This window comes from Conger conger, chromosome 1 (genome assembly GCF_963514075.1).
Source record: "Conger conger chromosome 1, fConCon1.1, whole genome shotgun sequence".
In the NCBI taxonomy this organism is placed as follows: domain Eukaryota; kingdom Metazoa; phylum Chordata; class Actinopteri; order Anguilliformes; family Congridae; genus Conger; species Conger conger.
Window position 1 is genome coordinate 89,513,208 of NC_083760.1, and position 10,745 is coordinate 89,523,952.

Genomic DNA, 10,745 nt, shown 5'->3' on the forward strand with positions numbered 1-10,745 from the left:
AGCTCTTTTCCTGAGTTCACATTCTTGCACACAACCTCCATCCTTCATGGTAATAAATAGCGGGTAGTATTTGTATTTATATCGCGAGAATACTTTGCAAATGTCTTTATTGATATTAATAATGTTAATCATCATAATAGCAGCTTGTATTTACATTGTGGTTTATCGCACAGTTTGCAGTGAGGCGTGTGGGGGGGCGGGTGGATGAGCTCTTGAAACACCCCCACCAACGGGCAGCACTCTGAAATGACTCTCCAGACATGGGGAAACAGCTGGATAGTCATTCCAGTGGTGTCAAACTTTAAAGCCAAAGAGACGCTTTCCTCCCGAATACGTCACATCGTGGAACTTAGTGCTGCTCCAACCGTTATAGCTCATCTTTAAGCAGAGAAGTTTTTTTTTGTAAACTGGCCAAGAAATCTGTATTACCCTGGGCCTATTTGAGTGGGCAGATAACATTCAAAAGCGGTTCCTGATCATTTATTCTGCCGTTTCTTTCTTTTTATAAAACTGCCTCTCTTTATCTTCCACAGAAAGGCATTTGCACGCTCCGGAGACACAAAAAGGAAAAATGTAACATTGAACCGAATCATTGTGCTCAAAGATTTGGGGGCGAAATGAACCAAACGTTGAATTGAGAAGCTTCCAAGTTTCCAAAAGATAGGATATCCAAAACACTATTAAAAGCTGGAACGGACCCACACCTATTCTCCTAGTTCTTTTAGCCAGCTACAGTATTCCATTATCTTGTCTGAACAGCTGTTCACACGGAAAATGTAGCCAACATTGCAGCCCGCCAAAGCTTCACAGAGGCTCTCCACAGAAAAGTTTTCCACACTCGTGTAACTGCTGCGCCTTACATCAACTGACAGGCAAACCCAATTTGGATTGGAGAATTTGAGTTCTGCCCAAAGAACCACGAGGCTTTGGATCAGGGGGAGAAATGGACACCTGTATAGTTGAGAGAAAAAAAAAAAAAAGGTTAAATGGAGTAGGTTTTGGGGGGAAATACTACCTTACCCAGAATTCCTCATGTTCTCTTCCTCCCAGAAGCCCCCACCTAGCAAGTCCCCATGGCGACATGACAGGCTCAGGTCCGGATTCAACCCGCCTCCCTGATTGATAAGCCGTGACAAAAACAAGGCATTAAAATACTAAATAAAACTCTCACATTATGCTTGGAGGTCATCTGAAATCAAATCAGATGTGGGGCCCCCCCCATTCCCTTTGTGGGGGAATTGTGGAGGGAAAATTCCCATGATTTTGCATCCCGAAACAGGACTGGAAATGGGATCAATTCTGTCCACAGATTGGCCCACGTAAAACGAATGGAGATCATTTTCCGTTTGTTTGTTCTATTCAGTCAGAAGAGAGATGCGCTTGGATACATAATCAGCAATTCATTGGATTTGGACCTCCAGCTGAGATAATAATTAGTCTCTGTATTATAAGTTAATCGGGCTCAACGATTGCAGTGACATATTGTGAATAAAAACCAAGATAAGCGGATGCAGACCGCACACTGAGCCACAGAAAGTAAACAATCACATTACCAGACACTCGCTCAGGATGAAGTACGCAATGAGAACGTGCCCCCATCTCCTCCCATCACACGCGTCGGACCCTGCCTTAGGCCAGGGGTTCTGTACGGCTGCCAAATGCCACTTAACTGCAGTGAATGCCTGAGAGATCCAGTCCTTTTTCTGTGAGACAGATGAATCAGATGAGTCAGGTCAGTCAGGCTGGGGATGGCAGGGATGGGGGGCTGGTGGCACACATGTACCTCCCCCCTCCCCCCCCTCCCCCTCCCCCTCAGAGGGAGGTGTGGAATTCAAAATATTTACAGTAACGGGATGAAGGGGTAGGGAGGGAGGGCGGACACCCAAATCTGCGGAGAGGAGCAGACTAGCGGAGATAAATCATGAAAAGAGAAAGTTACTTCCACACTATTTATGCTCCCAAGTGCAAAAGAAATCGTCGTTGGGACACCCTGCGTTTCCTTCAGGGTGTACGCAGTGACGGGGCCAGAGCCATCAATTACACACTCGCAGAGCTTCTGCGCGCAGACGTTAATCTTACGTCGCGCTCATTAAAAGACAGGCGCTGGGGCCACAGCCGTATTCATAAAGAACACAATTATACGCACCTTAAACACCCAAAAGCACCGAGGATACCCATTAAGAAAGGAGTGCAAACTGCTTCTCAAGTCAGGAAATAACCAATAAGGCAGAATTATGTGCAATAAAACGGCGATTAAACCAGCATTGCCAACTCATTCATAAACACAAACAATTGCTGCTTTTCCAGCAGTTATTTGTAGTACTGTGTCATTAGCTAGAGGCAATTCAGTAGAAAATGAACTTAAACCTCTGCAACGATATGGTAGTATGCGTTTTATTAATAGCCCGGCCTGGGGGGACTAGATACTGTGAGCAAAAACAAACGAGTTAGTGCAATTAAAAGTAATTTTCTTGCCACCGACAAAAATCAGCCAACAGAAGAGACTCTGGCTGCAACACCCACTACAGATAATTTTTTTTTAGTTTTTTTATTATTTCCCCAGAGTGCACCTCTCCCATTTCTCCACAATACTGCCATGCAGTCATAAAACATCATCTGGGAAAAGAATATGAGAAATATGAACACTTAAGCTAAACACTCGTTAATTCATTCACACACAAAAAATGGAACAGTTTACACATGAAAGGCCTTTGAGACACAAGTGAGCCGTTAGCTGTAAGACACCCACAGTAGGGAGCTCCCAGGAGAATATATATCTGCACCTTGTAGCCTGGGGAACTGTTCATCTTTGTTTAAGCGCAGCTTAGTATTTCAAAGCCAATTTCTTGTAGATTTTTTACTGCTTAGCGGGGAGACGCCAGGTTCCTACTGAAGAAATTCCGAAGTCGAAAACTAACAGCCGAACAAATCAAATCAGCATTTGCCTCGGGGCATTTAGCCTGACGGAGAGACCCTTAGCCATATCGGCAGCACGCCAACGATAACACGGTAGGCTGTAAATGGGCCGTGGACCTGGCCAACTCATTGCATTAATAAGGAAGGTTTTGGCCTTTTGACACTCAACAACACCGGGTCTAGTGGACGCTGCAGCGATGATGTTGTACCTAGAGGCTATCGCCAATTGTGTAAGCCTTAAGTTCTAAACCTCTTCTACTATGACATCACAGGACAAGGTCCTGCCAGAACCAATGGGAGGCTTGACAGAGGCGGACAGGATTGACTGACATCACAGCCACTGATCCCAACTGCATTGTGGGAAAAACCTAGCATGTGGTTTTTTTTTTGCCCTCAACAGCACCCTGGACGCTGACGGCCCTGTCTTGCTAGACGTTACGACCGACCCTATGCTCTACCCTCTAAACCAGGGGTCTCCAACCCTGGTCCTGGAGAGCTACTGGGTCTGCTGGTTTTCGTTCTTACCCTGCAATTAACTGTAATCAACTGCTCTAATTTAATTAATTAACTCACCTCACCTGGTTACCTGGGTCTCAACAGGTGCTGATTTTAAGGTGAAAACAAAAACCAGCAGACCCAGTAGCTCTCCAGGACCAGGGTTGGAGACCCCTGCTCTAAATGGAGTTGCTCCAATGGACCCATTTCAGCCAAACCGCGTGGACCGAGTTGGATCTGCTGGGAGTCAGCGCTGCCTTTTCGGTATACAAAGCTGCCCTCCTCTTAAGAGGGCCGCAGACGGTAACCGCACTTTAAGACCAATTGGGGTGGACATGCAACACCCAATCTCAAATGCCTGCTCACACACTGGAATATAGGTTTAGATGTAAAAAAAATATTACCACTTAAATGGGAAGATTCATTATTAAATTATTACCACAGCAATTAGTTACCGCTCATTTACTTCCAGTCAAGCATTAGATTATTTTCAATTAAAATGGATTTTGTGAAATTGCGTAGAACTGATTTTTTTTTTTTTTTTTTTTTTATTAGATCCAGCAGCCCTACGCTAGTCTGCTTCCAAGCATTCTGATTTCTTCAAAATAAGAAAAATAATAAATGGAGAAGCTCAATTTACTGTGCTTGCACACACAACTAGTGACCTCCAGTGGAATTCCTTTGTGTTCAGGTATAGATTTTTTTTTTTTTTGGGGGGGGGGGGGGGGGGGTGGACTGGTGGACTGGTGTACTGCTTCAGGCTTGCATGCCGAGTCGGCCAATCAGAAGCGAACGCGCAAGTCTGCCTGCGCTCATTTTCCAAATGCTGTCAACTCTCGCCTTACAAAAGAAAAAAAAAAAGAAAGAAAAAAACATTCCTGGGAGAAAACTGACTGCGATCGTGTATTTGACCGTGAAGCAGCACTATGTGTGACCAAATCTTAGGCTACATCCTATGAGTAGTTATTTATGACAAAATATATTTATTTATAAAGTGGCGTGGGTGTGCGTGGAGCCCTCTGGGGGCCGGGAGGAGAACTGCGGTTAGCGGTGAAGACGTAAACCAAGCTCACCGTTTTCTCCGGAAGAACACAGTCCAGAGAGGTGTGTTCATCCAGGCTGTCGGGGGGGCCTGGCGTCTTCACCTGGGTGATTTGGAATAAGAGGAGACACTTAAAACAAAAGCCACAAACAAAAAACAAAACAAAAAAAAAACTAAAGCACTGAGGAAGATGAGAAAACAAAATGGTGGAAATGCAATCTCCAAATTATTTGTTTGCTATGGGGTGGAGGAGGGGGGGCGTTAGGGGGGCAACAATTTCTGTAAAAAAATAAATAAATAAAGTGTCAAAGACCGGTTTAAAATTCACAATATATAAAACCGTTGAAAACAATTGGGAAAAAAAATCCACAAAGGAGTATTGAGAAAACATTGCCATCCGAACATCGGAGGCGAATTTGGGAAACATCAATGCAAATTTTGGGAACATCAGCCTAGTTTCAAGTCAAAGTAGGTCCTTTTCAAAAGGAATCATATGTGTTAGCTGCCTGACGTGCATCCAAGTGGAGGAAGATACAGAAAAATGCAGTGGAAAAGGTTTCCGGAGAAAAAGCATTTGTAATGGACAGGTTTTTCATAGGCTTTTTGCGAAACATCTTGGAATGGAAATCCAGAGAAAATCCCAAATGGTGACAAGCCAATCTGTGCTTTAAAAGCTGAAAAGCAAAGGGTTATAAACATGTCTGTGGTACATTTGTACCCTGTACATTCCAAAAGAACACAACTTCTAATTCGGTGTCAAACTATTTTGGGTAAAGGACCAGTGTTTTAACTCGATTTTTTAGTGAATTCATGGAGTTGTTGAAACAAAAGCGCAAGTGCCTTTTTTATGCGCTCAACAAAAGTGTTTTCGTTGCAGAAGTAGTCAGATCAGGTATGTAACGACACAATTGAATTTGAAATAGCTGATAATTGAATGATGTATGGTTGAGTTTTATTGAAATGTAACAAGAACAAGTTATAAATACAAACACATCAAAGAACAGCCTTGGCTATTAAGGTTCAGCCAAACCAAAATCTAGAAGGGAAAAAATTTAGAGAGAAAAAACGCTTGAAATTGTAATAACAGTTTTTTTAAAAAACACAATTAATCTACTTCTACAAATGCTAAACATACACTTCAACGTTACTTTCCTAATACAAGAAATTTCGCAGTTTCTTCCTCTCATTCCTGTGGATAATTTTTTTCCCATCTCTGCAAAACAAATGAAAAATAAAGCCGATGCTTTAAGCCTATATATACAAGCAAATTCCTACATCTACGAGTAAGAAATCCCAAAGGGGAAAAGTCCAACTGGGGAGGGGGGGGGGGGCACGTTCATGATTTTAACGTCTTCTCAGACTTCCCCAAAAAAGAGTCCACCATTTCTTTTTTAAAATGTTAAAACGCTGGCTTTGGGGGGGGAGAAAAATGAAATTAAATCAATAAAACGACGAGAAACGTTTTAAAACGTTTTTTGTTGCTTAAAAAAAATAAAAGGAAAAGGAAAAAAACAAAAAAAAAAAACAAAGGCATTTTCTTGTTTCTAAAGCCATAAATGTCCCAGGTAAAACCACAACAGGGAAAAGGGGAAAAGGGGAAAACGGATGAGAACAGTCAGAAAAGGTTGAGTGTGCACGTGTATATTTACACCCCGGTCTTCAGGACACACGTTTCAACATGGGATGATGTCTAGCCAATCACGCTCCGGTTTCCTCACTGCTAGTGCATGTGTGTGTGTGTGTGTGTGTGTGTGTGTGTGTGTGTGTGTGTGTGTGAGACGGATACAGAGCCAACCGACGGAGGGGGGGTGCCAATTTCCTTTTTATTTGTTTCTGTTTTGCGGTACGATCCCCCCGCCCCCCGTTAACTCCTCCTTTTTCGTCTGTCCCTACTTCCATTGCTGCCCGTATGAATCTTGATAAAACTCCTGGTTGTCATTATTGTAACCATAGTTACCGGAATAGTCGCCCCCTTGCTGCAGCGGTTGCTGGGCGATGGGTTGGGAGCCCCAGTTCTGCTGGTTGTTGGTCTGCCGGCGCTTGGAGTCGGGCTGGTTGTAGCCGTCGGCCTTCCGTTTGCCGCCCACGTTCCCCCCGCGGTTTCCCCTGGACCCCCGGGCCCCGCGGCCCCTCTGCTGCTGCGCCGGGCCGCCGCGGCCCCCGCGGCCCCTGGGGGCCCCCATCGGCGCCCCGCGCTGGGCGTAGCCCCCGCCGCCGCCCCGTCCGCGCGGCGGGGGGGCCCCGCGGCCCCTGGGCGGGAGCGGGGCGCCCCGGCTCACCCTGCCGCCCCTGCCCCGGGGCGCGTAGCCCCCCTCGTCGTAGCCGTAGTACGGGTCGTCGTAGCCGCCCCGGTAGTCGTGGTAGTCGTAGCCGCCGTAGTAGTCGTCGTAGTACTCCTCGTAGCCGTAGTAGTCCGGGGGGTAGGCGTAGCCTCCTCTGCCCCCGCGCCCTCTGCCCCGCACCGGGGGCGGGGGCATTCGAGGGGGAGGGTAGTAGTAATAGTCGTCGTACCTGGAGCATGAAGGTGGGGGGGGGGAGGAGTGCAGTTAGCAAGAGAGATCCACTATGCTAGGCCCGAGCCCCACTACCACTAAACACGTTACTACTTACACACAGGAAGCGAGGGCTGCTGTAACCTTGACGACTGCGAGACGCGTACTGCCATATAGGGCAGTGGGAGTGTAATGGTTCAGGTAGCTTGGCTTCAGACTTAAACGTCACAGGTTCGATACCCAGGGAGGGTGCTGGCTTAAAACCGCCGAGTAAGGCATTTAACCTGAACAGTTTCAGCATCCATCCAGCTGCAGAAATGGGATACTGAATGCAAAAGCTGTGCCAGTCTCTCTGGACAAAAGCATCTGCTAAATGCCTATAATGTAATGTGAATGTAATCCAATAGTCGAATTACAGGCCTCAGTTTCTGGTGCTTACAGCTGACAGGAGAAAGTGAGTTTGATTACGAAGGACGGCATTAGTTAGCATGGCGTAGGTACTGTTGAATCACAAAAGGAAGACAAGGATTAATTAAACAAGACTGCGAGCAACACTAGCACGTTAGCACGACGTCATAGCCTAGACCGGGGGTCGCCAACCCCTGGTCCTGGAAAGCCACAGGGTGTGTGCTGGCTTTCGTTGTTACTCAGTACTTAATTGAACGATGATAGCAGTTCATTACACAGCCAACTCGCGTCACCTGGTTTCTCGGGTCTGAATCGGTTGCTTATTTTAAGGTGACAACGAAGACCGGCCGACCCCCTGCGACTCTCCAGCACCAGGGTTGCCAACCCCGGGCCTCGACAGTGCCACACAACGGAGGGGGAAACTCGTCTCATTTCAAAGCGTAGCATCCGTTACCACGGCCTAGGTACTCTTTGAGGATTTGTTACGAGCAACACTAGCACGTTAGCACGTTAGCACGATGTCCGGTCTCCGTGGCGACTGACCCGGTGTTCCTGGTGGTCTGCCGCTGCGCCTGCCGCTCCTTCCTCTTCTTGTCGGGCGGCTTGGCCAGGACGATTTCGATCTCCTCGCCCTCCAGCTCCTTGCCGTTCATCTCCTGCATCGCCTGGAGACCGCAAAAACACCGCCAAATTTAGCGCCGCCATTTTTCCGACCCCCGACCGATCACCCCTCGCTCCCGAGGAAACGAACGCAGCGCTGCACGCGAGACCCGAGGCCTTGACCTGCATGAAGACGAGGAAAAAATACTGACAAAGCGTTTTTTTTAAACTAATTTAAGGACTCGACACTCAAAGTGGGAACTGTCTCTATTCTTCCCATGGCCGGAAAATTTTGAATGACCCATCCGGAGCAACCAATTGCTGGCGTTTTTTTCCAGCTCAATTGCAGTTTTTTTGCGGGTTCATGGTGGGTAATTCCCAGTTTTCCTGCCGTGATACGAACAAAAACAACACACAAATGAAACTCAGTTGCACCGAGGGACACCGATTCATGGACACTCCCCTTCCTGTTTCGGCCGCTGTGCAAGGCGAACAGCGTTTTGGTGTTCGCAACTCGGACAGAAACGGCATACTTTTCCACCGCCCTCTCCCCCCTGAAACCAATCTTGAATGCATCCCAGGGGCCCGTGTACGTAGCAGGCCTGTGATGAAGCAGTGCATCATGGGAAGGATCCGTGATGCCAGGGGGTTAAAAAACTGAATATCCCTCCCCCCCCACCCATTAAACCAATTGTGAATGCATCCCAGGTGCCCGTGCAGGTAGCAGGCCTGCTGTGGTGCATTGTGGGAAGGTGCGTGTTATAGCAGGCCTGCTCTGGGGTGCATTGTGGGAAGGCGCGTGTTATAGCAGGCCTGCTCTGGTGCATTGTGGGAAGGCGCGTGTTGTAGTAGGCCTGCTGCAGTGCATTGTGGGAAGGCGCGTGTTGCAGCAGGCCTGCTGCAGTGCATTGTGGGAAGGCGCGTGTTGCAGCAGGCCTGCTGCGGTGCATTGTGGGAAGGCGCGTGTTACTCGCCTTCACGGCGGCGTCTCGGTCCTCAAAGTGCACGAAGGCGTAGTCCTTCAGCTTCTTCACGCGCTCCAGCTTCCCGAACTGCGAGAAGGTCTTCTCCAACAGCTCCTCCGTCACAGGCGTGGCCAGGTTCCTCACGAACAGCACCTTCACCTGGGACAGGTGTGACGAGGAGGTGGAAGAGCGTTACCGTGGTTTACCTTCCAAAAGCACCGCCACCACCCCGACGCTCCAGTCAGAACACAGATGTGCGAGGTGCTGACCTTTTTAATTTATTTATTTATTTATTTATTTATTTTTGTGCTCCTTCACCCCCAGAAACAATTGTAAATACCAGTTACAATAGAATTCCCCCCAATTCACAGAAATAGAATACAGGGCCGGTTTCACAGATGCAAATAGTACTTTGAAGGAGAAAAAGAGAAAAAAGAAAAAAAAAAAGAAAAACTGCTCTTTGTGAATGTTTTGTGGGCGTTTGAGATGAGCACCAGGAAGAGAAAGCACATGGCTGTGGGCCCATGAAAAAATGTACAGAGCCTCAGAGGTCCGGAATGGTTGCTGATATTAAAAGTAAAATTAAAACCAACGCACCACACGGCTCTCCAGGACCTGGGGGGTAAATCACAAACTCGAAACGGCCGCTTTTACTTCAGACCACGTTCCAGTTTTGGACGGGTTCCGGGTTTCACTCGGTGAACTTATCCAGCAAACTGCAGCAATCCTGCTTTGCGAGACGCTCCCCCCAGGAGTGAGGACCACTGGCCCTGAACTAAAGCTTGAATCTGTGTCTCGGTGGCGCAGCCTGCAGAGCACTGACCGCATGCTCATTGCGAGCCGCGACGTCGGCGGTTCGAATCCGACCGTCAGACATTTGTCGCATGTCTTCCCCTCTTTCTCGCTCCCACTCTTCCTGTCTCTCTATACTATACTGTCCAATAAAGCTGAAAAAGACCTTAAAAAAATCTTTAATCTGTGTCCCTGAACGTCTAAGCGCAAGATAAACGTACGGTAGGGTCAGGGGTCAGGGGTCAGGGGGGTTAAGGCGGCGGCTGACCTTGGCCATGACCTCCGGGTCGGGCTCCTCGATGCCCCCCCCCCCAGGAGCGAGGACCACTGGCCCTGAACTAAAGCTTTAATCTGTGTCCCTGAACGTCTAAGCGCAAGATAAACGTACGGTAGGGTCAGGGGTCAGGGGGTTAAGGCGGCGGGGCTGACCTTGGCCATGACCTCCGGGTCGGGCTCTTCGATGCCCCCCCCAGGAGCGAGGACCACTGGCCCTGAACTAAAGCTTTAATCTGTGCCCCTGAACGTCTAAGCGCAAGATAAACGTACGGTAGGGTCAGGGGTCAGGGGGTTAAGGCGGCGGGGCTGACCTTGGCCATGACCTCCGGGTCGGGCTCTTCGATGCCCCCCCCAGGAGCGAGGACCACTGGCCCTGAACTAAAGCTTTAATCTGTGCCCCTGAACGTCTAAGCGCAAGATAAACGTACGGTAGGGTCAGGGGTCAGGGGTCAGGGGGGTTAAGGTGGCGGCTGACCTTGGCCATGACCTCCAGGTCGGGCTCCTCGATGCCCCCCCCAGGAGCGAGGACCACTGGCCCTGAACTAAAGCTTTAATCTGTGCCCCTGAACGTCTAAGCGCAAGATAAACGTACGGTAGGGTCAGGGGTCAGGGGTCAGGGGGGTTAAGGCGGCGGCTGACCTTGGCCATGACCTCCGGGTCGGGCTCCTCGATGCCCCCCCCCAGGAGCGAGGACCACTGGCCCTGAACTAAAGCTTTAATCTGTGTCTCTGAACGTCTAAGCGCAAGATAAACGTACGG

At 48.5% G+C, this 10,745-nt stretch overlaps 1 protein-coding gene across 2 annotated transcripts in view; it reads right to left on the minus strand.

Moving 5' to 3' along the window:
- Positions 1 to 395: 395 nt before the first annotated feature.
- Positions 396 to 10,745, minus strand: part of LOC133130255 (heterogeneous nuclear ribonucleoprotein R) — a 19,766-nt gene continuing 9,416 nt past the window's right edge. The window contains exons 9-13 of one of the 2 annotated variants that reach the window (XM_061244696.1): positions 8,928 to 9,077; positions 7,897 to 8,018; positions 6,411 to 6,964; positions 4,485 to 4,556; positions 396 to 1,115 (exon numbers count right to left, since the gene is read on the minus strand). In XM_061244696.1, coding sequence (XP_061100680.1) covers positions 4,522 to 4,556; positions 6,411 to 6,964; positions 7,897 to 8,018; positions 8,928 to 9,077 — 861 coding nt within the window. In that variant the 3' untranslated portion in view covers positions 396 to 1,115; positions 4,485 to 4,521. Of the gene's footprint in view, positions 1,116 to 4,484; positions 4,557 to 5,383; positions 6,965 to 7,896; positions 8,019 to 8,927; positions 9,078 to 10,745 lie in introns of those variants that run through there. The other variant, XM_061244686.1, reaches the window with a different exon arrangement.